Source organism: Actinia tenebrosa, unplaced genomic scaffold, assembly GCF_029948245.1.
Source record: "Actinia tenebrosa isolate PJP-AT-01 unplaced genomic scaffold, QUT_ActTen_1.0 PGA_scaffold9__36_contigs__length_13948895, whole genome shotgun sequence".
Taxonomy (NCBI): Eukaryota; Metazoa; Cnidaria; class Anthozoa; order Actiniaria; family Actiniidae; genus Actinia; species Actinia tenebrosa.
This window is the reverse complement of record NW_028292586.1, coordinates 4,382,609-4,410,590: the sequence shown is the minus strand read 5'-3', so window position 1 is coordinate 4,410,590 and position 27,982 is coordinate 4,382,609. Positions and strand designations below refer to the sequence as shown.

Genomic DNA, 27,982 nt, shown 5'->3' with positions numbered 1-27,982 from the left:
CTAAAAAAAACTTATCTGCATCAAATACAATGGCTTCTTTGATATGCGTGGAAAGCGGGAAGCAAATTGGAGTCCTAAAGGAGATCAAAGAAGATGTTCTTCTAGAAAATCTTAGGAAAGAAATCGATGCTGTGATCAATACAACAGACTATTATTTTACAGTCTGTGGCACAAAGCTATCAAAGAAACAAGAAAAAAAAAATTGTTTGCACCAATGTTTATCTCAAAAAGAAGAAGGTGTGCATCTCTACTTGCAGCTTAATTCTGAATCTATTCTAAAGGGGGCTCTTCAAAATTCCCAGAAAGACACTATTTCATTTGTTAATCTAAGTTCATCAAACAATCATACCGATGTTGATCGTACTAGATTCGGGAAGAATTCACAAGACCAAGCAAAACATCCAAGTAAAATCAAACCGTTTACAGAGGAAGAAATAAATCAATGCACAGATCGGCTCTTTGGAAAAGAACGAATGCTTTTCCACAACGAAAGAGCCAAGAAAATACAAAGCAATTCATTCTACGAAGATTGGAGTGTAGCCGAAATATACGGGGTTATAGATGTAGACTGGACTTTAAAAAAGACATCTCTGCTCGAGAATGGCATAAAAGAGCTAATCAGCTCCCGAAACAGCAAAGAGAACACTTCAGAAAAGACCCTGATGAAACTGTACGATGAACTAGAACAAGCTAAATTTTATGTAAATCATAGTTACAAGAAATTTTGCGAAGATTTAAATGCTCAAGGTGAGGAGAAAAGAACCGAACTAGAACGTGAATTTGACCAAACCTTTTCCAAGCTTAAAGTTGTTCAAGCAAATGTCGCGAAGTGCATGGAAGAGTTTAAGCGTAAACAGGAAGTCAACGAGAACGACGATTTATCAGAGGTAGAAATGCAGGATAGTTGGGATGTAGATATAAGCGAGGCATCGTTTGATGAAACAGATCATTTAGCTCAAACAGTAAAGAATGACTTTATTGAAGACAACTCAGAATAAATCTAAGAGGGAAACCTAACAGTTACAATTTAACAGTGTTTATTTAGATCAGAGTTAATAGAGATTAACTCTGTTTAGATTAATGTGATTCTCGCACCTATGTGATTGTCAAAACTGGTTATTGTCAAAATAAATTGAAGGATAAAAAAACTATCCCGACTCAGTCCAAAAAATGTTTTTGAACACCCGTGTATAATACGCACCCTGTATTTAAAAACTCGTTTCTGAAAAAAAATATTTTTAGCTTTTTTAATGTTCTTTCTGGCAGCTTCATTGGCTTTCTTGAGGTCTGACATTAAAAATTTTCTTTTTGCCTCCAATTGTTTCCTAGTATTTACATCATTAACATCCACTAACTCTCTGTCGATCTTTCCAAGTTCCTCAATATTCGCAGCAATTCTGTTTGCATTCCTCTTCATAGTTGAGGACTTTTGATGAGGAGCAGTGCTTTTTAGGTTTACAGCATCATCTATCAAAAGTCCAGACTGATGCTCTCTCCATTTCTTGTTGATGATCTTTCCTATTTCATCTCTGGACTTATGTGTTTCACGGCACAGCTTTCTTCCCATGTCATTCCAAAATACTCTTCTTTTCTTTTCCATTCCTTTTGCTAGATCAATTTCAATATCTGAATAATTTTTCAGTCCTCTCACTTCACAAGAAGACATTTTTCTTAACCCAAACATTGAAGCCTGGCTTGCTTTACTCGTACAAGGTTCTTGTAAATTTGGAGGATCATATTGTTGACTTGTTAGAGGTTCGCCAGGATCAGAGTGTTCACTTGCTTGCGGTTCAGGATCAGCGATGGAAATCTCTATATGAGTGCTCTGATCAACCGATGAACTTCTTCTTGTGGCTACTGAAGTGAGGCCAGTCTTTGGTTCATCTTGCCTGCTGACTTTTCCCCCGTTCTGACAGATAAACAAAAAAGGGTCTACATCCAAATCATCTTCGATGTCACGGCGGAGCGTCTCCAGAGTATCATTAGTATCTACAGCAGGTAATACTCCAACGACTTGTCCGTTCTTTATAATCTTTATGGCAGCCATCGTTTTGTAAAAAAAATATTGTTGTTGCTTACAGTGTGTGATCACGCACAGTGTTGCTAGATGGGGAGAAATTTCCGTATATCATCTTGCTTGTCCAATCAGAGCGCTTTGAAATTGACACATGATGTTGACCAGATTGCCTTCTAACACGCCGGCGTCAACATGACGTGAGTACTCAAGTGATGACGTCACAAAAAAATAAATTTTGACTTTAAAGTGTATATCAGGTCTAGAATTTTTTTACGGTTTTGGCATCTCTAGATGATATAAATAAATATTCAAAAAAAAAATTTTTCGATTTCGAATTTTTTTCACCTCGAAATCAGCCTTCAAAGTTAGATTTCTGGCGACGCCCAGTCGTGTTGGCCGTGTTTTAGGAGACTGGTAACTAGTGACGTAAATTCGAGAACCGAGAAAAGCGATTGTCAAGGATACGAGTAGACAAAGTATTGTAAACATTGACCCGTTAGTGACTTTCATTCCTTCAAAAAACATAAATTTCAATATATAATTTCACAAGATGGCTACGAACTATTACGGGAGTGATTGCAGCTCTGAAAGCGAGATTTCAAGTATATATTCAGAGGAAGAGGATGGAGAAATAGAGGACGAATGCCATCAACATGCTGAAACACACGAGTCAGATGATAGCTACCCCAGGTCTGAATCTCACGAATTGGTAGGACCATATTCTTCAGAACCACTTGCTGATGCGGAATGGCTCAGTGAATATAACGAAGAAATTTCAAAGATCGAGAAGAGAAATGAAAAGCTTCAAGAAAGATTTGATGGCGTCACGCCGAATAGCGCTTGGTACGTAACTATCAAGATCTAGCTACAAGCTCACTCTTTTTGCAAAATATTTAGTTTCGTTTTGATTTTTTTACTAACTCGCAAATCTAAACGTTTCCTCTTTTAGGTGTAGATGCGGTCATTGCAAGAAAGACTTACTTCAAAAACCTCAAGAGTGTAATTGCTGTCACGAAATAGAGGGTTGTCTCGAGTCACTGAAGTCTTCCGAAGTGCTCGAAGAATTGGAAGTACCTCCCATTTGTGTGACCTTACATCCAGGGTTTGAGCCTGTTTGTTTAAATCGCTGGTCCCTACGTTCATCATGTGCCAAGTACCGCACTATCGACGGATATAAGTATAGACAAACTGGCAGTGAAGAAGAGTGAGTAAATCCTTTTTTTTCTTCTAAGCTTAGTTTTAATTACATGAGCCCAGAACAAGTAAGATAACTATGACTAATGTTTTCTTCCTTATTTTCTTATATCTTTTACTGTTCACGTGCTTTACAAGTCATACCATGCCGTTTTAAAGTATTACTTATTTCCATGATAATGATGTAAATAGCAATTGTAACTGACAGTTGTTTATTTCAAGAATATATTCTTGTTTGTTTGATAAGTTTATATACTAACAAATTATCATTTCATATTTTAGGCTTCTCCGTGCAACAGCTTACAGGGAATTCACCCAATTGGTTCATGGTTATCAAGGAGGAGGATCCAAGAGAATCCCACTGCCTGCTTGTGCATACCACTCGATAAGAAAACAGTTTCCTAGCACCGATTTTTGTGGATACGAAGATAACGAGTGATACATATTATATTATAAACAGAACATTGCATTAGAGTGATTTTACTTGAAGCATGAAAAAAATTGCACTACATAGTAGTAGATATTCACTGTTTTCTTTTGTTTTACTTCGACTCTCCTCACTAATTATACAACTTTGTATCATGGGTCTAATAGAAATGACTCAAATTGCCTTTATGAGGGTTGTTTTGTATTTGTCACTTTGTATTGCACTTACAACTATAATAAAAAATTATAAAATAATTAATTGTAAAAAGTATTACAAAATGATACATTTCTACATATTAATATAAGAGTGAAGTCACTAAACCAGTGAAATGGATAGTAGACTAATACACCTTAGCACTGAGACTCTAATGCCATTGTTTTCTTTTGTGTCTATTTGACTATTACACCTTAACAAGTAATTTCTATTTCACGGGTTTAGTAACTTCACTCTAAAAGCAAGAGAGTATTAACTGCTTTTCTGGTTTTTAGGGCAGTCTTTCACATTCTTGTGTCCTTTCATGGGATTCTTGCAATGAGTGCAATGAGGGATTGATTTCTCTATCCTGCCTTCTCCAATCTTCTTTGTTTTCTTCATTTCGGCAGCTTTGGCTTCTTGTTCAAGTACCTGTGATACTGATAAAAGTAATGCACAAATTAGCATGAAGTGAATAGTTGATGACAAAATTGTTAGTTTATATTATACTTCTATTATGTTATGACTGTTAGATTATTCAACATATTAGAAATAAACCTTCATGACTTAGACACAACAGTCTAATTATGAAGAAAGATCTATAGTGAAAGCACTGAATAAGGACTTGGTGATATTTGAACACTGAAACAGAGTGCAGTCAGTATAACCAGTGAAATAGTACAAAATCTAAATAGTAGTAATAATTAGCACAAATTCATTTGTTTTCTTTTGTTTGGTAAGCACTATTCAGTGCTATTCAGCTAAGCAAATTTCACAGGTATGATGATGGCACTCTTCAAACTTAGAAACATCAATGGGAAATAACATCCTACTCACATGGTGTTGTGGGTGGTACATTGTCTACAACCATACTCTTTCTTTTTTCCTTTTTTTCCAAAGCCACAGTTTTACTTTCTTTTACCAGCATCGTGTTCATTGATGGTGGGGTCATTTCTTTTAATTCTTTCTGTGCCTCTCTTAACATGTCTTCTTTCTGCAATGCTTCGAGAAAAGTGATGTATATCTCTTCCACATACCCTATTGATAAAAGATAAACAATAACATGTATACAAGTATTTTTTGACTTTTTGTTAAATCAGATGTGCCGAAATAGCAATTCTTACCATAATCTGGTTTTATTCTCACATCTCTTACAGTAGCCTCCCCATTTTTAAACTTCGGATAAATAAATCTCACTTGGTCTGATCCATCTGGCTTCTTTTTTGTCTCTCTAATGATATTGTAGTTGAAGTGGCTTACAGCAAGTATTTGTCTTGGAAGGAAAGAAAACAAAGAGAATGATTATAACAAATTATTATTCTTATTATTCGAATATCTTAGTTTGATTTCATTTGTTTCTTTATTTTGCATATTGCAATTCAAGTTTTTGCAAGAATGCAAATATTTAGTCATGCATTTATGTCTTATTTCTTGATAGCTTTTATATGAGAATAATACTATGATTATAATATTAGAAAAATCTATATAGTAAACAAACGATAGTGCTACAGTTGGGGCATATAGTCCAATATGTGTGACATTTTTTTATTATCAATCGACGACTTACCTTTCGGCGATTTCTTTGAGAATTGTTGGCTTCAGCTGAACTAGTCGATGGAACTGGGTAAAGTTTTGGGTATGACACAATTCCGGTCTCATCCCTTACTAAGTGTGCCAGCTTTCTGTCGTCTTCTCCGAAAGAGTAACGCTGACTGTAGTCCTCTGGAGAAAAGTGCTCCGAGCATATTGCCGAAGTCGCCGTAGGCGTCCATTTTGCTCGTCTTTTCAACACAAAATCGACCCATCTTTTCCTTCTAGCCTTTGCTATTGGTCGGTCATCATTAAAATAAGGGATCGTATGGAGTTTTATGCCTTTCTTCGTTATATTTGAACACCCTCCAACCACGCACCTACTAGGCATATTTACAATACTTCGAAAGGCCGATCTAAACTGTGTCACCGAATTTACGTCACGGAAAAACTAGTGCCAGTCCATTAGCGTCTCCCAAAACACGGCCAACACGACTGGGCGTCGCCAGAAATCTAACTTTGAAGGCTGATTTCGAGGTGAAAAAAATTCGAAATCGAAAATTTTTTTTGGAATATTTATCTATATCATCTAGAGATGACAAAACCGTAAAAAAATTCTAGACCTGATATACACTTTAATTATTTTCGATCTCTAATTTCTATAGACATTCAAAAAAGATGTTTACACACCAAATTTGACGAGAATCGGTCAAATATCAGCTGAGATATGACCGAATGTAGTTTGGAACAGAGCCGAAAATACAGTGATTTGTATGGAGTTCTTTTCAAATATTCTACTCTAATTAACTTGCTAAACACTAAACATATAAGCTGACTACAGCAAAATAAATGGCAAATACAGGTTGAACAAACGAAAAATAATATTTATAATTTAACATTGCTAAAGATAATGTGGTCTTAAAAAAGCCAAAAATGCAGCACTTCAGGTAAGGTTTACTTCCCCTCCTTACCCCTACTTATTACACTTCTTACCCCTGAGGATTTTATTACACTTCTTACCCCTGAGGATTTTATTACACTTCTTACCCCTGAGGATTTTATTACACCCCATCCCCCTGAGGATTTTATTACACTTCTTACCCCTGAGGATTTTATTACACTTCTTACCCCTGAGGATTTTTTTACACCCCATCCCCCTGAGGATTTTATTACGCTAATTACCCCTGAGGATTTTATGATCCTCGATAGGGGGGGTGCGCATATTAAATGGAATAGCCCAATAAGAATTCATCAGCTGAGCTTTCTCCTTGTCTGTCAATACGAGAGTACCATCATCTTTTTTGAGAGGGCCAATTTTACTTTTGCAGACTGTGCGATTTGTGGCCTTATTAATTAAATTCCAGTAAGCACTTGATTTTTTGACTTTATTGAACATCTGATTAAAATAGGTTGCTTTGGCTTTCCTTAAGGCTGAAGTAACTTCGTTCCGAGCCTTCCTGTACTCCTTCCACAACTCAGGAGATCTCGTAGATATAGCCGCTTTAAACAGCTTGTATCTTCGGTTGATTTTAAAACGAATGTCATTCGTTATCCACGGTGCAGACTTGCTTCTAATCTTTACCTCTTTCCAAGGAGTGTGTTCATCACAAATATTAGTAAACAGTTTCTGCCAAGCCCACAAAACATCATCTGGATCGTTAAAAACTGAGGCGATATGAAATGGCGCAGTTTCAATGTCATTTCTAAAATTATCCAAGTTAAGATTCTTGTAGTCCCTTGTCTTGATGTATTTTGGTGGCGGTCTTTTGTTCTTCAGTCTCATTGTCGCATATATTAAGTTGTGATCTGAAATGCCCAAAGGGAAAACTCCACTGGTACTAATGAGATCTTTTCTTGTCGTAACAATAAGATCGATTAAAGAACGTGATGTTGAAGTGATTCTGGTGTTTTCCACTACGACATTCTGCATATTAAACATCTCGAAAATGGAACGTAGTTTTTTGGTGTTAATATTTAGCCCAGAATCTTCTTTAAAATCACAGTTAAAATCCCCCAATAGGACTATATTAGATGTTTTTAACCAAGCCTTTTCCAAAGGGGATACGATGAGGTCGAAGAATTGACTCGCATCTGGTGGTCTGTATATCACTGAAAACAGAACAGAAGTACTTGGGAATTTGACTTGCAACCAGACCGCCTCTACTCCAGTTGTAGATAGATCCTTGCGATGAATTGCTTGTAAGTGTTCCGCGTAATAAAGTATACATCCTCCACCTCTACGTCCTTTCCGATCTAGTCTCACAAACTTCATTCCAGGAATATCTATCGCTGTATCGGGGACAGATTTGTCAAGATGAGTTTCGGTGATCGCTATCACTTCAAATCTGCACAGAAGTTGTAAACATTTAAGCTCCTCGATCTTATTCCTCAGACTACATATATTTAAGTGTGCTACTCTTAAATCCTTGTTTGAGCTGGCTTCTAGTTGTTTTACCAGATCTGATAGATCTTGCTGACTTTCTTGATCATACTGGGTGGCATCGGCTTGAGCAGCTTGTTCATCGGTGAAGGATGACAAATCCGACACGGAGGTAAAAGGAAGGGCTGACAAATCCACATCACATCCTACAGTAGGCTTACTAATGCATTCGGGACATGACCATATCATCGGGTCATTTCTTTGCAACTGTTTGAATAGTTTCGGTGTAACTTTACCACACTTGATGTGAGATTTACCTCTACATGAATTGCAGTCGAGCGACCGATGATTTCGGGCGATGGTTCTAGAGCAGATATTGCACTTTGGTTTTACGGAACTTGGGCCAGGATTCAAGTTTATATCCCAACTTATTAACAGTCGAATGAGCTGGAATGTAGATTGGCTGTTCGGGTATCTACTTATTCGACGTCCATAATATTTCCGAGAAGGCGCTCGTAAATGCAAGCTTTGACTTTTTTTTTAGTTTCATTGGCAAATTCTATAGCCAAAAAGCCAGCTTTCAGGCATAAAATTGATTTGAAGAACTAAAAGAAGAATCAATCTGCTTGCATCATTGTCTAATACCTCTATAAATAAAGTCATTCACCAATTACATTAGTTATTGTCACAAAAATAGGTTAAAATATTAATCATCATATTTTTTCTATTTTGCATTCATGAAAGATAACGACGACACACACATATACATACACCACACAGTCTTTTCAGGTGTTACAACTGGATCCATCCATTGTAAGGCTTTTGTAAATAGCACAACATGCAGATTCTAAAAACAGCTTAAAGACTCAGACAAACATTTGCAATCTGTTTAACCATATGTTGAGTATTACACAAACCAATCTAATATTATTTTTACTTTGAATAATTTCTTTAGTTAGAATAATAACCCAATTAAACTAAGTTCACCTACAAACAGGTATGAAAATTATCTGCTAAGAGTAAAGTATAAGTTTGTTTGTCTGTGTTCTATCTTTGTCTTTGTTTTTGAGATGACATCTGCATGCTTTGCTATTTAAATACAAGCATTTGACACCTTTTATTAGTTCATTGGTAAATTCTATACTCAAAAAGCCAGCCTTTTAAAGTTACAGGTGATATAGAAAACTAAAAGAAGAATCATATGCTTGCATATATTTGTCTGAATGGTAATTAAATTATATTAAAATAAATATAAATCTTCCAAATTTTGTGTGGTGATAATACATGACTTGTTCTTATAAATGTCTTATTATCAGGACCGTATCTACTATGGATAATTTATTCCTATGGATAATTTCTGGTAATTATATGATTGTACACATTCCTACGTTTTATATAGCTCCCTTACGTACATCTACATGTTAGTCAAAAATGAAGATACATTGTAGTTAAAGAAAGTAAAATTAGTGTAAAATTTTAAAATGTGGCTATTTTTGTTTGTTTGACTACTCATGTTCTTACTTGTTTTCTTTTTCTCTACTTTTTTTTTTTTCCTTTTTCTTCTTTCTTTCTTTTTTTCCTTTTTGAACAAATAGTAAAACTGTAATCGCCACTACTACCATTTTTCTATAATTTTTTTTTTTTCGCTTTTATATTGTAATTTAACAATTAATTATCTGATCGATACTTATGTGAGGTATTTCCTCTCGCTTACCATGATAAGTTGATCATCATCAACAGTTGGTCAAAATGTCATGTACTCACAAGGTTTAGTAAAAAAAAACTTGCAAAAAGTTTGAAAGAAACTGGTATTTCTGGTATGTTCTCTTATTTAATCTTATCACCACTCTCAACAAAGACGAACATCTTAGTATAAATCCACTCTGGCAAACTTTGGGAAACCTCATATAATCACAGCTCAAGCAGTGATTATCCTCTAATAATCACTGATTGCTCAACCAATCACATTGTGTGAAACTCTATATTCAAGTCTAAAATTATACTAATTACTATAAAATAGATGGAAAATTTACTCAATTCTATTTGATTGGCTGAGAGCAGTGCTGTTAACTAATAATACTGCAGAAAAAAGTTATTTCCACAGCAGTGAAAATTAAAAATTGTTTGTAAATTTTTCATGGTTATTATTGAGTAATCATTTGGCTTCTCTTTCAATTTGTAATTTTAATTAAAGTTTTCCATAATTTGTTTTTCAAAAAGCTCCTCATCCAAATCGCACTCTCAAACCCATATGATTACCTATACTAAATTTTTCCCCTCTTCAATTGCAATTTCATATAATTGTTCTACTACATCACCTCTGAAAATTTTATAAAGCTCATCAACAAAAGATTCAAGAGTTATTGACTTACCAACCATTATTTCAATAATATACTCCATTGGGTTTTCCCTTTTCTCCAGCCCCTTTTTATCATAGTAATTCAGTTTGCAAAGACAATCTAAATTTCTATAGTCCTTGTAATCAATTGGAATGTTGAGCATCGTGCACAGTGTGTGCATGACATTGTGGTTTAAATCTCCAATTTTTTTACCAAGTGTTTCACAAATGAAAGAAATCTCTTCTTTCTTTAATCGTTTTGCTGGCAGTAAAGGTTCTACTTCATTGCATGCTGACAAGTAAAAGCATAGAAAGTGATAAATGAATGAATGAAATATTTCACTCAAATGATTGACATTATTTCCCACTAGGGAGGAGATATGAGAATCAAGTGTTGTGTAGTACTGGTACGTGCAATTTGAGGTCTCTGGGTTTGATTCCTGGACTTGGCAACACATGTGAGTAGAAGTTGTTTAAAGTTCTCTCCCTTGATTCAAGGATTCTCTGCAAAACCTTGAATTGTAACATCCTAAATTACATCCCAATCAGTGAATTGAAGTAAGATCAGCAATAAATTTATTGTTTTAGGGTTCCACCTGTGAGTTAGCCATGCCCTGACATAGATCAGCCAAGAGGTTGTTTCAGGGTTTGATCTGTGAGTTAGCCTTGCCCTGGCTTAGATCAGCCCAGAGGTTGTTTCAGAGTTCAATCTGTGAGTGAGCCATGCCCTGATTTAGATCAGCCCAGAGTTTGTTTCAGTGTTCCATCTGTGAGTTAGCCATGCCCTGACTTAGATCAGCTCAGAGGTTGTTTCAGAGTTCAATCTTTGAGTTAGCCGTGGCTTGACTTAGATCAGCCCAGAGGTTGTTTCAGGGTTAATCTGTGAGTTCGCCATGCCCTGACTTAGATCAGCCCAGAGGTTGTTTCAGGGTTCCATCTGTGAGTTAGCCATGCCCTGACTTAGATCAGCCCAGAGGTTGTTTCAGTGTTCAATCTGTGAGTTAGCCATGCCCTGACTTAGATCAGCCCATTGGTTGTTTCAGGGTTCCATCTGTGAGTTAGCCATGCCCTGACTTAGATCAGCCCAGAGGTTGTTTCAGGGTTCCATCTGTGAGTTAGCCATGCCCTGACTTAGATCAGCCCAGAGGTTGTTTCAGGGTTCTATCTGTGAGTTAGCCATGCCCTGACTTAGATCAGCCCAGAGGTTGTTTCAGGGTTCCATCTGTGAGTTAGCCATGCCCTGACTTAGATCAGCCCATTGGTTGTTTCAGGGTTCTATCTGTGAGTTAGCCATGCCCTGACTTAGATCAGCCCAGAGGTTGTTTCAGAGTTCAATCTGTGAGTTAGCCGTGGCCTGACTTAGATCAGCCCAGAGGTTCTTTTAGAGTTCTACAATATACAATTATAATTATTGAGTTAGCCGTGCCCTGACTTAATTAGATCAGCCCAGATGTTGTTTAGAACTTGATATAATAACCAAGAGATATACAAAGAATAAAATAATGTAATAATGACTGTAGACAGACCTTTAGATCCTGCATGAAATTCAGCAGTAGAAGTCGGCTTCAAATCTACATGTGCTTCAACTGGCTTATTGCTGTTAACATCTCCAACAGATTTGTCTTCAGAAAGTAGTGTAGCTAAAGAAACAAAAAATGTCAGCATAATTGTTTTAGTACCAAACACACATCTTCATGTCAACATCTAGGTGTCCTTTGTTGAAGGGTTGTACAAAATGACACGCAGGTCCTCTAATCCACCAAAATTTAAGATCCCACAATATCATATAATTGGGTCTCTTCCTATTGTTGATTGCACCAATAGTTTTTCTCTCTCTGAAAAACCTTAAGGAGGCTGGAAAGTGTTTTGTGCCTTCATATACACTCACAATTATCATAAACTAAAATAATTAATATGGCTATAATATGACAGTAAGTAAACCTGGAAAGCCAAAGACTATAAACCAAAGATCATCAATGAACGTGAAAAAATGACGTAAGACGTTGCCATGACAACTTCAGAACCCTTGGTATGCCATCAAAAATGTTCATCAATATGTTTAAAAAATCATAACTCAGGAACCAAATGGTGAATTTTTTTAAAAACTGGAATATTTAAACTTTGTATTGTAATCTTCTTTTTGACGAAAAAGGAAAAAATTCTGTAAAAGGGAATTTTTAAAAATCAATAAAATTTGTTTGGAATAGTTCCCTCTTACAGAATTTTTAAAATTTTTCCTTAAGTTTTTGAAAACATAAACCAAAGCCATAAGCAAAATTTGAAGAAATTTCACCGCAGAGTTTTTGATTTTTTTCAGTTTGAATATTTAAATTTTTGAGGACAAAAATTTCCTTGAGCTAGTAGTACTACATCATCGGATCCGGAACTATAGCGCGCGCGCGCGCTCAAGAAAAACCATGTCAAGTCTCCTTAATAGTGCTTATTACAATTTGATCTGCAAGTTATAAATGACCTTGCTGTGATTTAGATCTATTCAAAAGTCATTTTCAATATTAATTGATAAAATTTGCAGATCGATGGAAGGTTTGCAATATGTACATGTACAACCGATGTATATTAAGAAATAAAACAGCTTTTTCTTGATAGTAGATTAATAGATTGATTAATTGAGGGAAATCACTCAAAAAAATAAATAAATAAAAAGACTGCAAAGACTAATCTCTAATCTCTTACTTATTTTCTGTCTTTAAAATCGTGTGTATTATCAGTTATCCAATGACAATTTTAACTAGCAACATTTTAAAATTTAGTCTATAACTAAACTCCATTCTCTGATCTCTTCAAATGTGTCTAATTAGAGGCAAAATATTGTCTCCCCCTTAGCAAAAGTTGACATTCAACCAAACAATGAGGCGATCAAATAGTAACAAACATGCAAAATGTTGCCATTAAAAACTTAACCGCCATCCGCTGTACATAGGAAAATTAATAATAATAATAATGATAATGGAACTTATATAGTGCACATATCAAAATTCATGGCGCTTCACAATAAAGGCCCATTTACACAGAAAGATTTGCCGTGCGCGACTTGACATATACAGCAAATTTTGGTACCATTTACACGAGCACAACTTGTCGCGCGCGGCACGAAAAAAACGTGAGCAATTTACTCGTCATTACAGCAAATGTTTCTTGTAAAATGCCACTATACACAGTTGAGAAGTGCAGTAAATAATCATGTCTACCTTGTTATTTGATGAGATCATTCAGAATTTTTGCACTTCATGTTTAATTACCGGTAAAGACGTTTTCATAGAAATCCGCCATTTTGTTTTGGAATCAACTAGTTTCAGTCCCAATCTCGATCGACAAGACCCGATTTTGAGCTGATTTTGCCGTATATGTCAAGTCGCGCGCAGCAAATCGTGCCGTGTAAATAGGCCTTAAGAAATAAAATAAATAACAGACGTACATATGTTACAATATTAATGAAATGTCATAGTTATTTGGTGTTCACTTTGAACCAGAGGAGACAAAGTTTTTGAACAAATGAGTTTTCAGTTCTTTTTTAAATAATTGGATTGAAGAACTTTTCCTAATTTGAAGTGGGAGGTCATTCCACAGTTTAGGGCCAGCAACGTAAAAAGATCTGTCACCATATAGGTCACCAGACGAGATCATTGTTCTTCTATATCCATGATACTCCATGGTTGTAGATCTGAGAGTGTGCAAATTTTTCAAAGCCATCATGCAAGCACTTGTACACAATGAGCAATATCTTGAATATAATTCGGAAACGGACAGGAAGCCAGTGCAATTTTATCAAAACTGGAGTGACATGATCAAATTTACTCGCTTGAACTACTAATCTAGCTGCACAGTTCTGAATATACTGAAGCCTTTTCAAAAGATATTTCGGGAGACCATAGTAGAGTGAGTTACAATTATAGTCCAACTTGGAGGTAATAAATGCATGAAAATTAATTAATTAATAAGAAAAGATTACCTGAGCTTGATTCATTGGAAGTTGATCCACTATTTTCACCTGAATCACCATCAGAAGAATTGCCTAAAAAAACAAAAATATCAAAAATAAATAAAATTCACCAAAATATGATCATTAAAGAATTGATTTAACTGCAAACTTAACCGCCATCCACTGTACTAAGGAAGATTAATTAATTAATAATAAAAGATTACCTGAGCTTGATGCATTGGAAGTTGATCCACTATTTTCACCTGAATCACCATTAGAAGAATTGCCTAAAAAAACGAAAATATCAAAAATAAATAAAATTCATCAAAATGTGATCATTAAAGAATTGATGGATAAAATGAATACTTTTTATCATATAATTATCCATAAATTACCTATATTTCTCCTTTTCAAAAAACTGATATTTTCACATGTGAAAATAACATGTTATTGTTATTTTCACATGTGGAAATATCGTTACCATGTGTATTTAAGCTATTAGTTTATAAATAAAGACTTTTGATAATAATAAAAAGCTTATTAAGTTGATTTTATGGATAATTATATAATAAACAGAATATTACATGGGCACTTGGAGATACAAAATTGAAATTTATCTTTTTGTGTTGAAAATCTCTCACTTGTTCGTTGCGCTCACTCGTGAGAGATCTTTTGAACACTCTCTTCTCCACGCACTCATGTAATATCCTCTATTTATTTGACCACAGCCAATCTTTGTTTATATAATAACTATTAAAAAACTTCTGCATCACGTGATAGTATTTGCACCTCTTATTCATCTTGCTTATGAGAAGACAAATAAATATACGGATACAACTCAAACAAAGAATAGTATTCTTAAAGTGTCTATGATCCCTAACTCAATGTTTTCAGCATTGATTCTACATCAAGTTAAAAGTTAAATAGTGAAATAATTTAATGATTTGAATGATGCATCTTGGAGATATGAAGGTTTATACTTCCAGTATGCTAATGAGTGTGATGTCATAGTAGGCATTTGGGTTTATTTGTCATCATTTTAAAATCAAAACACTGATTACTATGAGGAAACAAATTTGCAATAACCTTTCTATAAACCCTGAGTAAGATAATTATGTTTTATACAGGATATTTTTCTACCCCAGTAAATTTTTGTATATTTAATAATGCAGAAAACAATAGCCTTTCAACATATCCTTTTATTCCCATGAAAAAATGACGATGGCTATCTAGTTGTTTACATGTAATAACATCAGGGTCATATTACCATTCTCCTGCGCTCTAGGTTTCTGATTGTTATGGTAATGTTTTCAAATTCATTCTACAATTTGATTGGTTCCTGCTGTCTAGGTGGCCCTGATTGTGGTATAGTCACACTGTAAGTGTTCATAACTACAGCTAGCAATATAATTAAGCATATTAAGAGTTTAATGTGCATAGTTCCAGAAAATATCCATCCCCCAACCACAGAGGAAATTCCTGTAAAAGGACCCCTGTACCCCCCAGGAACTTCCAATTTTCTTCCATTCAAACTCCGTAATTTTGTTTTTTCTCTAACCCCTCCCCTCCAGAACTTCCAATTTCCTTTGTGGGTGGGGTATGGATATTTTATGGAACTATACAGTAGCTGTCAAGAAAGATGTCACAAGAGATTTTTTACTGCATAGTAATAATTATAAAAAGGTAAGTAGGTATAAAAACTTACTGCTTCTTTCATTGCAGCAACAATATCTAGCCAGCAGAGCGAGAAAGATAATGACCACTACGACAATAATTATTGTTCCTGTAATAATCCATGCACTGTGACCTGTATTTAACAAGAACTAACACAAACAAGTGTAGACCTCGTGGCTTTGTCCGCCATGTTTTATTCTGACTCTACGGCGCGCAAAGCACGCTAGTACATTTTAAACACAGGGGGCCCAATACACAACATATCCCCCCAACAAGGTCTTTCAAAAAACACAAAACAAATGTATGTGTAAAGAACAGTGTCTATAAGTCCAAAATAACACGAGGCTTGGGTGCCCTCTGTGATCTTCTGACTGGTGCAGGAGATGGACACAACGGTGACCCATGTTCCCAAATTGGAGCATTGTTCGGAGCACTTGTGGGAGTACTTGTGGGTGTATTTGCAGGGATACTTGTGGAGGTCGCAGCTGTAGGTGAACAGATCGCCTCTGTATTGGACATAACTGGGTTGTCTCTGGGTGCTGGAACATGCAACATTACATCAGGCAGCTGTGTCTCCTGCAGCTGCGGAACAATGGGTGTTTCCTTCAGAATACTTTGGTTGGCAGAACGCCTACGAACCTGGTCTTGGTGCTTCCTCACCAAGCCACCCTGCAATAACTCAACAATGAATGACACTGGACCTGTCTGTGCCACAAGAAGGCCTGGTAACCATGCTTCACCTCTTCCGAAATTTCTTGCATAGACAAGATCTCCTACAGCAAAACTTCTTTGAACAGCTGTCTTGTCATGCTGTGATTTCTGTTTCTGTTGCTGAGTTTCTACTTTGCTGTGCAGACTTGGACGCAGGTTATCAAGGGGTGTCTTTAATTCACGACCCATCAAAAGCTTTGAAGGCGTCTCACCAGTAGTGGTGTGTGGCGTAGTGCGGTATTTGAACAACACCCGCATTAACTTGGTTTCTAAAACTCCCTCAGAGTGTTTAAGTCCATCCTTTACTATATTGACAGCTTTCTCGGCAAGACCATTGGATGACGGGTGGTAGGGTGCAACCGTTATATGTTTGACTCCATTCTGTTCCATGAAAGCTTTAAACTCCTTGCTTGTAAAACATGTACCATTATCTGACACTACTGTGTCAGGAAGACCATACGTGGAAAATGAGATTCTCAATTTCTCAATTGTAGCTGATGAGGTAGCAGTTCCAGTGACATGCGCATCGATCCATTTAGAGTGGGCGTCAATTATCACTAGGACCATCTTGTTGCCTGGTAGGGGGCCTGCGTAGTCAACATGGACACGGCTCCAAGGACGATTTGGAAACTCCCAAGGGTGCAAGGGTGCTGGGCCTGGATACGGTCTGGTGCTCTGACATGTTGAGCAAGTCTGCACAGTTTGTTCTATGTCCTGGTCAATGCCTGGCCAGTAGACATATCTTCTGGCAAAGGACTTAGTTTTCACAATGCCAACATGGCCTTCATGGAGCATTTGTAAAACTTCAGGTCTCAAGTTCATTGGGACTACAACTCTTGTACCCCAGAGGATACATCCTTGTTCCAAACTCAGTTCATTTTTGCGACTAAGATAGGGGCGCAAGTCATCTTCAACTGTGTCAGGCCAACCCATTTCCAAATGACGAAGAACCTTTGACAGGACAGGATCACAGGCAGACTGGTCTGCAATCAACTTGGGAGTTATTGGTACAGAAGAAAGGAAATTCAAAAGATGTACAGTGTCTGCAGGCAATGGAACAGTTGCTGGAACATCTGATAAAGGAAGGCGACTGAGAGCATCAGCATGGGCTATCTGAGTACCTGGCTTGTACTTGAATTGGTAATCATATGCTGAAAGGGTCAGAGACCAGCGGAGAATACGCCCAGAAGCCATGGTAGACAATGACTTGCGTCCTCCGAAAAGTGTTTCCAGGGGTCTGTGGTCATTGTTGATGATGAAGTGTCGACCGTAAAGGTAGTTGTGGAACTTTTTGACTCCCCACACTACTGCAAGCGCCTCCTTTTCAAGCTGAGAATGTCCCCTTTCAGCAGTGGTTAGCGAACGAGAAGCACAGCTTATCGGCCTTTCTACCCCGTCGATAATGTGTGATATCACTGCTCCAATCCCCTTTGGGCTGGCATCACAAGAGAGGATGATCTCCTTTGTTGCGTCAAAGTGAACGAGAAAGCCTGAGTGTTTGAGGAGTTGTTTTGACTCTTCAAATGCATCTTGTTGTGGTTTGCCCCATTTAAAGTTGGTGTTCTTTTGCAGGAGCTCATGCATTGGTGCTAGTAATGAAGACAGGTTTGGCAAGAACCTTCCATAGTAGTTAAGGAGTCCCAAATAACTCCTAAGCTCAGTAACATTGGTGGGAGCAGGGGCATCCACAATGGCACGTACTTTTTCTTTAATTGGATGTAATCCCTTTTCATCGATTCTGTATCCAAGGTAAGTTACCTCAGCCGCCATGAAGACACACTTGTCCTTGTTTAGCCGCAGACCAGCACTGGATAGCCTCTGAAGTACTGCATCCAGGTTGGTGATGTGCTCTTCATTATCCTTGCCTGTCACTAGTATGTCGTCTTGATAACCAACGGTTCCTGCTAATCCTTGGATCAAGTTGTCAACGATGCGTTGGAAAATGGAGGGTGATGAAGAGATTCCAAAAGGAAGTCTAGTGTACTGGTAAAGGCCTCTTTGTGTGTTAATTGTAGTGTACTTTCGTGAATCTTCTTCAAGTGGAACCTGCAAGAAAGCACTGCTGAGGTCAAGTTTTGTGAACTTTTGACCACCTGATAATTTAGGGTAGAGATCCTCTATCCTTGGTAAAGGGTACTGGTCAGTGTGAATGTCACAGTTAATGGTGAGTCTGTAATCACCACACAGACGAATTTGGCCATTGGTTTTTTGTACAGGTACAACTGGAGCTGCCCATTCCGCAAACTGTACTGGTTCGATCACTCCTTTTTTTTCCAATCTCTGCAACTCTTCATCAACTTTATCTCTGATGGCATATGGAACCTGACGTGTTTTAAAAAACTTAGGTGTCGCATTCTCTGGGACGTTAATTTTTGCTTTAAGTCCTTTGACTTGTCCTAGGTCTGGTTTCCAAAGATCTGGATATTTGCATGTGAGTTCCTGAACCGTGTCTGGTGATTCAGTAACTTGATTTATGTTTAACCAACTCAATTGCAACTGTTCAAGCCAATTTCGTCCAAGAAGACTGGGTCCTTGTCCGTCTACGACAAGCAGAGGTGTGGCATCGAATTCCTCGATTTTTCCGTAAACTGCCATGTCTTCGTTCCAAGGGCGTCTTAGTTCGACGTTTTTGGTTCGTTTGTAGAATTATCCTCGTCGCCAAATGACCTGTATTTAACAAGAACTAACACAAACAAGTGTAGACCTCGTGGCTTTGTCCGCCATGTTTTATTCTGACTCTACGGCGCGCAAAGCACGCTAGTACATTTTAAACACAGGGGGCCCAATACACAACACACTGTTTTGAAATAATGTGCTCTCTCCACTATCTTTTCCACCACTATAAGTAGTAATTGATATGGTACTTGGTGCAGGAGTCGTTGGAGCACAATTTTTTGCAATCTGTAAAGAACATTGTTTTGCCATTGGCACTTGTGGAATATTACATTCAGGTACCTTCTCATTAGTCTTATCCCCACAACACCAGCTGCAGGGCTTGCAGTGTCCTCTGTCCCTATAATAACCACGTTTACAGGTACATCGTATAGTGTCATTTTCTCGTGTACATTGTCCACTCTGAACTTCATTTTCTTGACAACGAGTACATTGCTTGCACTGACTAATGTCGTAGGTGTCTGAGTATGTATGGTTCTCTTTGCATGGAACACATCCAACTTTAGTTCCTTCAGGATACTTTCTCCCACATTCCACTAATTGTCCATAACCAGGTTGACACGAGGGGCAATGCCATGTTGTGCCATTAGGACCACATAAGCCAATTTCATCATGCTTTAATTTATGAAAATTACAAACTGGTGCTGCATTCAAGTGCATCATCAAAAGACACTGTGAATATAATAATGGAATAGTTAATACTTTAATAATGATAATTATAATTCATTATTTCTTATATGCAAAATAACACAGTATTATTTCGATACATTTTAAAATGCATAAAGGTTTTAACAAATGGGCCTATACAGTACCGGAACCGAGTAAAGTACCATCCACTCGCGAGTACGAGTAACGAGTGGCCATGGTCACTAGCGAGTGATGCATAACGGAATATTCATGAAAGCATCACTCACTCGAAACGGAATGAGTGGCCTTGGCTCGTTTGGCTCGCGAGTGTAATGAGTCTTTTAAAAAGAACTTTTGTTGGACTGAAAGAAAATTAGTTCGAGAGTATCTGTACTGCATGTAGTTTGAATAAATTATTTGGTGTTGATAAGCATCGCCCTCTCTGAATATAAATCGCTAACACAACATTTAAGCGTTCAAAAGGCCATTACTCAACAGAACGTAAAGCACTAGCTAGCTGTTGAGATTCCTCTTGCTAGAACAAGAATAATGTAAAGCATGTTTATCAGCAAATCGGCTGATTAAAAACCACCGAATTGTTAAAGATTTACAAAGCTGAATAAAGGACGAATATTTGTTGTCGTAATATGCTCTCCGTGTTATATTTCCTTCAGCATTAAAATAAATTAAGCTTATCTTTAGAAATATAAAATGTTTTGAGAGAAAGTCTTTGATATGTCCAATTCGTCGAGAAAAATGCTTGTCAAAAAATATATATATATATATACGATTGTTTGCTAAAAAACACACACCTGAATTCTTGAACACTTCTTGATCCATCTTTGACTACATGAAAGTTTTTTTTTGATTGTTTTTGGTCTATAACTTGTCCTAAAGCGATTTTTTCTGTGCATTTGAGAGCTGCATTGTGAGTAGTTTTGCTTTGACATCAAGTGGGATTCCTGTGTTGTGTACATGGACGTACGTATGTATGTATGTACGGACGGAAGGAAGTGACGTCAGCCAAGCCATGAAAAATCAACTTGATGGTTTACCATTTTTTCTTAAGTATGGTCCTTTGGCCAGCGCGGGAGCTCTGCTATAATAATCTTTAATCCAATAAATACCAAATAGGATAAACGATAACAAATGACTTTCTATTTAAGAAGGACAATTAATACAACTTTCAAATTTAGATAAAAGACTGTTGCAATAATTTGCTAGCAATTTCATCAGAGGAAAATCATCCATGTTAAAAATATATGAAAATAATGCTCTTTTGTCAAAATCACAGAACCAAATATTTAAACTACATAAATTAATCAAAAACTCAATTCTTTCATTTCTTATTTCTATCAATTATCATGTGAACATGACATCAAATAATGATATTCTTCACATATCTCATTTAAAATACATAATTTGAATTTGCAATCTTCATATCCAATATCTTATCATAAATTTTAAGATCAATTGTCTGTAAGCGTCGGCTGGGCCATGAAGGATAGAAAAATCGAAAATTTTCAAAACTCATTCGAAGAATACCCTCAAAGCCCTTATCACAAAAATATAACTTTTAGTTTCATCCGATCTTTTTTTGGCGAGTTATCGAGCATTTTATGATTTGACGTTCATCGACCGATTTTAACGGCTCGAGAAGGCCGATTTTAAACAGCTCTATACGACAACTAAACAAATACGAAACTTAGTCAATGCTTGTTTTCTCAATAAAGAATTATGTCTTCGAAGTATTCCAGTCGCTTTATCAAGTATTTCGAAAACTGGAATTTTTTCGGGTTTTTTTTACTTACCCCTCTTTCGACCAACTTTGCCGTAGTCAAAAATTCACATAATTCAAACCCCAAAAAACCCAATTGGTACATGGACTAGCCGGTTGGTTTTATACTCGACAGATAGACTGATATTTCGGCTACAAATTTGTGAAATAAAATTCTTGGGCACTTGAAATCGGAATTTTTAAGAGCGTCGAACGTTTACCCTACTTTCGTAAATATCGTGACCCTTTAACCTTATACATAACAACACGAAATCAACAACTTGTCTTTCAAAAATTGCGAACTTAAAAATTTACCGAACAATTTATTGCTTGTAATAAAAAACTAATACAATAGATCATATCTCAAAGTTTTGAAGGGTTTTCGAAGCCAAAAAATTCTGTTATTTTTTTAGGCCAATTCAAACACGATGACATGAACTTCAATCCGGTAAATAAACAAGCATAACAGAAAATAAACTAGCGAAAACTTTTTACCAAGTTAAAAATGGCCTAAAAGGAGTTGTTAATCAGAAGTCAATAACTAAATCCAGTTAGAAATACCAGATCGCATCAGCGGCTGAAGAATAAGGATTACATCGAATTAATATGAGCAATCTCTGTCTCACTTCTCGAGCTCTATTGTCGGGAAGTCGGACGATCGCAGACGTCGATTACTTTATAATTAATGTCAAAGTGATTCCGACCAAGGGTAAAAGGTTTTTTTTGTAAAAAGAAAAACCAATAAGTTCAAGAATAATGTATAAATTAATGACTGGATATTTGAAAACTACAAATAGCCGAGAGTATTGGAAAGTTCGGGTAAAGTTTAAACTCATTTTGAAACAAAAAACTCGCAAGACATCAGCTTAACTGGTTCGGACGGGGCGGCACAACGCAACCGCCTGTCATTCATAACCACGAAAGTTCTCCAATGAGGGTTCATTGCATTTGGTTGTTTTATTGAACTTTGGGGGCTGCGCAACCCCCACCCCCACTCCACACACACAATTCCCATTTTGTTCTTGTCTTCTGTCCTTACTTATTTTCCGAAGATGCTCAGATAAAAATTGTATAAGGGAGATAGTACGTCGTTCAAGTGCCGAAAGGAATGTGCTGAATGCAAGAACTGACTGGAAGAACGATTTTGACCATCAAGAGAGACCATCGCATTTTTCTCATTTAGGGGCCGTTGCATCTCGGTAGACTCGGCACCTCTAGATCCGTCCCTGGCATGCACAAGACTCTACCAGTTCCTTGATCAGATTGATATAAGGCGCTTTACGACGAACTTGGATATGGTCGACCGCAAGATCAAAATGCCCACAGACAGAACGCAACACTGAGACACCTAGGTGTGTAAGCTTTTTCGTTGAATATAAAGAGCAAATATTCAAGGTGTCGTAGACGATCGGGTGGTTTAGCTGGACTTCTTGCAGGATATGTTCACGTGTTTTGTGATAACTGTCTTTATCTTCTGCTGCTAACTCATCATCATCGTCATCAGCTTGATCTGGTGTATCCATTCTGCCTTGGCACGCTTTTTTCGACATTCTTGAAAAATATGATTTAATCTGCTGAGCAGTTAGGAACTCATCAATGTTGAAAAGGCGCTTGCCTTCGGAATCCCGAGTAAAGCGCATATCTTTTGCTACTGCTGCAGGATCGGCCTTGTTTCCTGTTTCCTCGCCGATTTTAAACTTGTCATCTAAATAACGTGTTTGTTTTTCATTGAAACGGTTGGCCTTTTTTGAGGTCTTCAGGGCCCAACCAAGTGCTAGCACAGCTCCACCCTCGCTTTCTTTTTGCAATACTGTGGGGTTGATATTGAGGTTTGCACTGGTGCCTTCGATAAGTTTTGACGTATACAGGACTTTAGCCTTGTCCATCAGTGTTTCCCTTTCAGGAGCTAGATGGCATTTTCCATAGCTCATATGTTTTTCAAGACCAAAATAGCGCTGATATTCGCTGGTACAGCCTGCGTTGGGACATGTGAAGAGATTATTTCCTTGATCTTCAGGCTCAGAATCTTGGGAGTTCACAGTCTGGGAAGGCTTTTCTGCTTTTTTCTTTATACTAATATCAACAAAATCTCCTGGTGAAAACTTCTCGGTAAACTGGCAATCATTTAGCTTCAAGGCTAAAACAAAGCAAATATGTTTAATTGTAATGATGAACGAATATATGAGAAGATATTTCATTGTTTATGGTTTTGACATTTCGGCCATCAAGCTATGGCCATGCATCATCAGAATTCGACTGATCGTAATATTGCAGCAACAACTTACTACTTTGATCAATCATAGATATCACGGTTATTACATTACCTTCACAAAACTTTTTACTTGAAATCTGCTTCCCTATTCCGATATCGTATGCTCTCCATGCCGTTATACCCTTCTTTGTATATTCGAAATTGTTCAAGAAACTCACTCCATCCCATTTGGGGCCAACGCCGTCAATATCCGGTGGAACTTTCGCGTCGATAACCGCTACCCTGACACCACGTATGCCGCCATTAGAAAGGATGGCCTCTCGGAACTCTTCTGGCGTGTTAACATCATGACCCTCATTAATGTATCTTCGAACGTGTGCTTTAATTACTGCCGCCTTCCTATCACACGCTCCTTTACCGCCTTGCGGGTCACTAAAATCAACTCTTGCAACACCTATTCCTGTATGAGCTTTCATTTGTTGGCAGCTGGACAGCATGAGGGAGCTGTGATAACATGCACCATTGTCTTGGCGCAAAAAGACTTTGGATAATTCAGGATGCTCAGTTTTCAATGTTCTTAGAGTATGATCAAGCATGCGCACAACAGAAACACTGTCTTGGGAGCAGCTTTTGGCGATGTGGATGAATGCTTGTTGTTTTATAATCCCTCCTACTTTGGTGACAACTACGCTAATATGCCACGAGATTCCTCGTTTTCCATACCAATCGGCCTGTGTTTCCCTGTATCGTTGAGGAAGAAATTTCATCGCCCAGTCTTGAGTTAAAAAGATAGAGTTTTCATCAAGGCTCGTGTCTAGGATAAAAGTACGACTCATATCTTGCCTGATACTTCTGAGCTGATGGCATTTCCAGGCCTGGATGGCTTGCGTAGCTTGACCATACAGATACATCAAATCATCACGCTCATCATTTGACAACTCAATTTCCTTCAAGACTTTCTTTGTTTCTTCTAGGGCACTTTGTATTGCTTCGCACTGCTGACAGAATTCATCATGGACATGTGAGCAAGTCGACTCTAAATTGTTATTCTTACTGTCACCTAGGGCGTATACCATGCAGTGATCGGCGACTCGGGAGTCCTTTGAAATGTGAACCTAAAAGAAGACATTAAATTCATTAAACATCATTTTTACAATCAAGAACATAAAAAGGACTAGCCACATCATTGATATCATACAAATCAGGGGCGGATCCAGGAATTTGTTCAGGGAGGGGTGCTGCGCACAAAGTTAACCCAGGGAGTGGTGCACCCCTTAAAATCAAAGGGAAAAAACATTATTTTGTATTGGTTATCTTCGAAGTATAGGGGCACAAAGTCGAACCAGGGAGGGGTGCGCACCCCCTGCACCCTTCCTCTGGATCCGCCACTGCAAATACAAACTGTTTGCATCTCATTAGATATTATATATTTTATATGGTTTATAACCAAACGACAGGATGCATTTTTCGCGTGCTGTCATTGGTTCAAAGCGCAACATTTACACAAGACGGAATCAGAAGGTATCCCAGAACGGGTTTATTTACAATTTTGTTTTATTAAAGGATTACCTTATAGTCCGTCTTCAGGTACTGTTTACCTTCTTTCAGATCCTTCTTTAACAACATCAGTTTTTTCCTATCAACACCACTCTTCGCCTCTACTCTGTCAAGCAAGCCATAAAGATCATCAAAGGCTTTAGCCCCTTCAGCTGAAAAATAATCAAGACCTTGCAATGACCTCCGGACTGTTGCACTGCAGCATGACAATATGCGTAGCATGGTAGATGATCCAAACGGTTTGAAATTCGACTCCTGACAATACTGTTGATATTGTTGTACGATTCTTTGAGGGATGATTGTACGAATGACATTTGGAGTCTCGAGGATCTCTCCGGACGAAAGGTGTAAGTATCTCTGTCCAAATGGAAGGTCTTGAATTACGTGTGAGCTGGTAATAAAGGATAGAAAATGATCGAGTTGATCCATGTTGACACGCATTCTTGGACTTTTGTCTAAAGGTAAGGGAACGCCCCGTCCATATTTTAGTCCATGCATTCTTGCTATTTTGAACCTGTACTCAGTGAGTCCTGGTATGTACTGTCGAAGTCCTTCTAGGGTCGTTAAATCCGCCATGATTGACAAGATTTGTCTCCTTGTATCACATGTGGAGGCGTTTCTGTATGTTTCAGCAAGGGCGTCTAGGTATTTGTTGTCATCACTCTCTATGTTGAGAAGTTGTTCAACAGCTCGAGACGCTTTGAGTGCGTCCCACAGCAAACCAGGTTCTCCAGGAGCAATGACATTGAGGACAGCCACAACTGCATCTTTTGTCTTGATGATGCGATCTTGTTTGGCTCTTGAAGTGATATTACCAAAATTATTTTTAGAAGGCCCAACTGATGGTAGATCGCAAGAAGACAGGAATTCATTTAGTTTCCTTCTTCGGACAGCAAGGGATGCTGTGTTCAAACAAGCATCACTTGATGTACTAGACGCTAGCGATTCATGACTGCTACCAGCAACACTAGAGGAAGGGCTTGATGTAGGTTCGTCCAACAAATTCGCCAATGACATGTTCTTGAAGACTGCGCATAATTCTTTAAAATCATTTTCCTAGTTAAAAAGAAAAAATGACGTCATCTACAATGTAAGACAAATCTTATTGGAAATGCAGGTTATAATTATTGCACTATTCAGTTGAAACCCCCATTCCTGACATGTGAGGAATTCAACATTCAGCTAGTTTAAATTTCCAGCCCTATCCCAGATACAAGCGGGAAAAGAATTTTGTTTGACATTTTTAAAGTTGATGCTGTTAAAGTGGCAAAACTGTTGCAGTACGCTTTTAGTGTCCCTTGTCTCCGTGCATTCACGTTGTTAAATGCGAGTCAAGGCCCTGGTAACGCCGGGTTAATCCCCCGCCCTGTCCGGGGACCGGAGGTTTTAATCTATCGACCAGTGAATAAACGAAGTCTGTACCTCCGTGTTTTCCATTTCTGATATTTGATCACTTTGAGATTCTTCCTCCTGAAAGGCAGTGTCTTGTTCTTGACGCTCAGATTGTTCTTCCAGTTTCTTGCATTGGTACGACAACCTCATATCCTCAACCTTACGCAATCTTTCTCTACATCTTCGGCAAATTGCTAAGAACAGTGTGCAAGAAAATAATTAGATTTGTGTTTTTGTGTTTTTTTGTTTTTTTGTTTCTGTGTGTGAGTGTGTGGGGGGAGGGGGAGTAGCATCAAAAACTGTGTACTATTTCTTGGTTTATCCTCGTCATCATGTACGTCCACAACTCAGATTGGGTGGGTGGGGGGGGGGGGGGGTGGGAGATTGTTTACTCCACGTTTGTAGACCCACCAAAAATGTGTAATAAATAAAGACTTACGTGAGCCAACTGGTATCAGTATTTTTGTAAACTTGAAAAGGCGTTTGGATTGTTCCACGGTAATGCCTCGATCACCTTTTGGGGGTTGAGTTCCATGACCCGACCAGTCAATGGGACATGCGCAACTTTTCTTGTTACAGCGCCATCTTACACCAAATTGGTCACGATGCCTTGGACATACATTGTATCCAATAGAGAGTTCTTCCGTTTTGTCAAAAACACCTTGAGATCGAAATCAAATGCACGAAACATTAATTCTAGTAGGAAATATCTATGAGAAATCGCTTCTCATGCAAGCGCTCGATGTTTTGAGTTCTTACCTGCTCGAGCTAATAGAAGTTTTGATTCAGTGTCCAAAGCCGAATCTGACACGGCAAACAACTTCAGATGGTTCCTGATGTCTCTATTACATTGGCTTACTATCACACATTCTGCATTGCCAGGATTAAAAGTACTCGAACCACAATCACCACCAACGAGTGTCGAATAGCTACAAGCTGCCATGTTTCTGGAGAGCGCTGGCCGGTCTGCACGATTATCACAAATGACAGGTTGCGTTGTGCCGTCCCGTCGGAACCAGTTTTAAAGCTGATGTCTTGCGAGTTTTTTTGTTTCAAAATGAGTTTAAACTTTGCCCGAACTTTCCAATACTCTCGGCTATTTGTGGTTTTCAAATATCCAGTCATTAATTTATACATTATTCTTGAATTTATGGGTTTTTCTTTTTACAAAAAAAACCTTTTACCCTTGGTCGGAATCACTTTGACATTAATTATAAAGTAATCGACGTCTGCGATCGTCCGACTTCCCGACAATAGAGCTCGAGAAGTGAGACAGAGATTGCTCATATTAATTCGATGTAATCCTTATTCTTCAGCCGCTGATGCGATCTGGTATTTCTA

At 37.7% G+C, this 27,982-nt stretch overlaps 5 protein-coding genes across 5 annotated transcripts; 1 reads left to right on the top strand and 4 right to left on the bottom strand.

Moving 5' to 3' along the window:
- The first annotated feature begins 2,424 nt into the window (after positions 1–2,424).
- LOC148904551 (uncharacterized) lies at positions 2,425–3,892 on the top strand. Its single transcript, XM_089024598.1, has 3 exons — positions 2,425–2,860; positions 2,967–3,221; positions 3,494–3,892. The coding sequence occupies exons 1-3, from the start codon at positions 2,568–2,570 to the stop codon at positions 3,648–3,650; spliced, it is 705 nt and encodes a 234-aa protein (XP_088880724.1). The 5' UTR covers positions 2,425–2,567; the 3' UTR covers positions 3,651–3,892.
- On the bottom strand, positions 3,407–5,774 carry LOC148904550 (uncharacterized). Its single transcript, XM_089024599.1, has 4 exons — positions 5,398–5,774; positions 4,955–5,103; positions 4,668–4,868; positions 3,407–4,270 (listed from the first exon to the last, which is right to left on the bottom strand). Exons 1-4 carry the CDS (start codon positions 5,487–5,489, stop codon positions 4,104–4,106), a joined length of 609 nt encoding a protein of 202 aa, XP_088880725.1. The 5' UTR covers positions 5,490–5,774; the 3' UTR covers positions 3,407–4,103.
- Positions 5,775–6,534: 760 nt separating this feature from the next.
- On the bottom strand, positions 6,535–7,989 carry LOC148904549 (uncharacterized). Its single transcript, XM_089024992.1, has one exon. It carries the CDS (start codon positions 7,987–7,989, stop codon positions 6,535–6,537), a length of 1,455 nt encoding a protein of 484 aa, XP_088881118.1.
- An 11,171-nt stretch (positions 7,990–19,160) lies between these two features.
- Positions 19,161–26,301, bottom strand: LOC148904548 (uncharacterized). Its single transcript, XM_089024923.1, has 4 exons — positions 25,262–26,301; positions 23,805–24,807; positions 22,728–23,617; positions 19,161–19,748 (listed from the first exon to the last, which is right to left on the bottom strand). Exons 1-4 carry the CDS (start codon positions 26,264–26,266, stop codon positions 19,161–19,163), a joined length of 3,486 nt encoding a protein of 1,161 aa, XP_088881049.1. The 5' UTR covers positions 26,267–26,301.
- Positions 26,302–26,635: 334 nt separating this feature from the next.
- Positions 26,636–27,627, bottom strand: LOC148904547 (uncharacterized). Its single transcript, XM_089024922.1, has 3 exons — positions 27,401–27,627; positions 27,081–27,302; positions 26,636–26,835 (listed from the first exon to the last, which is right to left on the bottom strand). Exons 1-3 carry the CDS (start codon positions 27,582–27,584, stop codon positions 26,636–26,638), a joined length of 606 nt encoding a protein of 201 aa, XP_088881048.1. The 5' UTR covers positions 27,585–27,627.
- Positions 27,628–27,982: the final 355 nt, after the last annotated feature.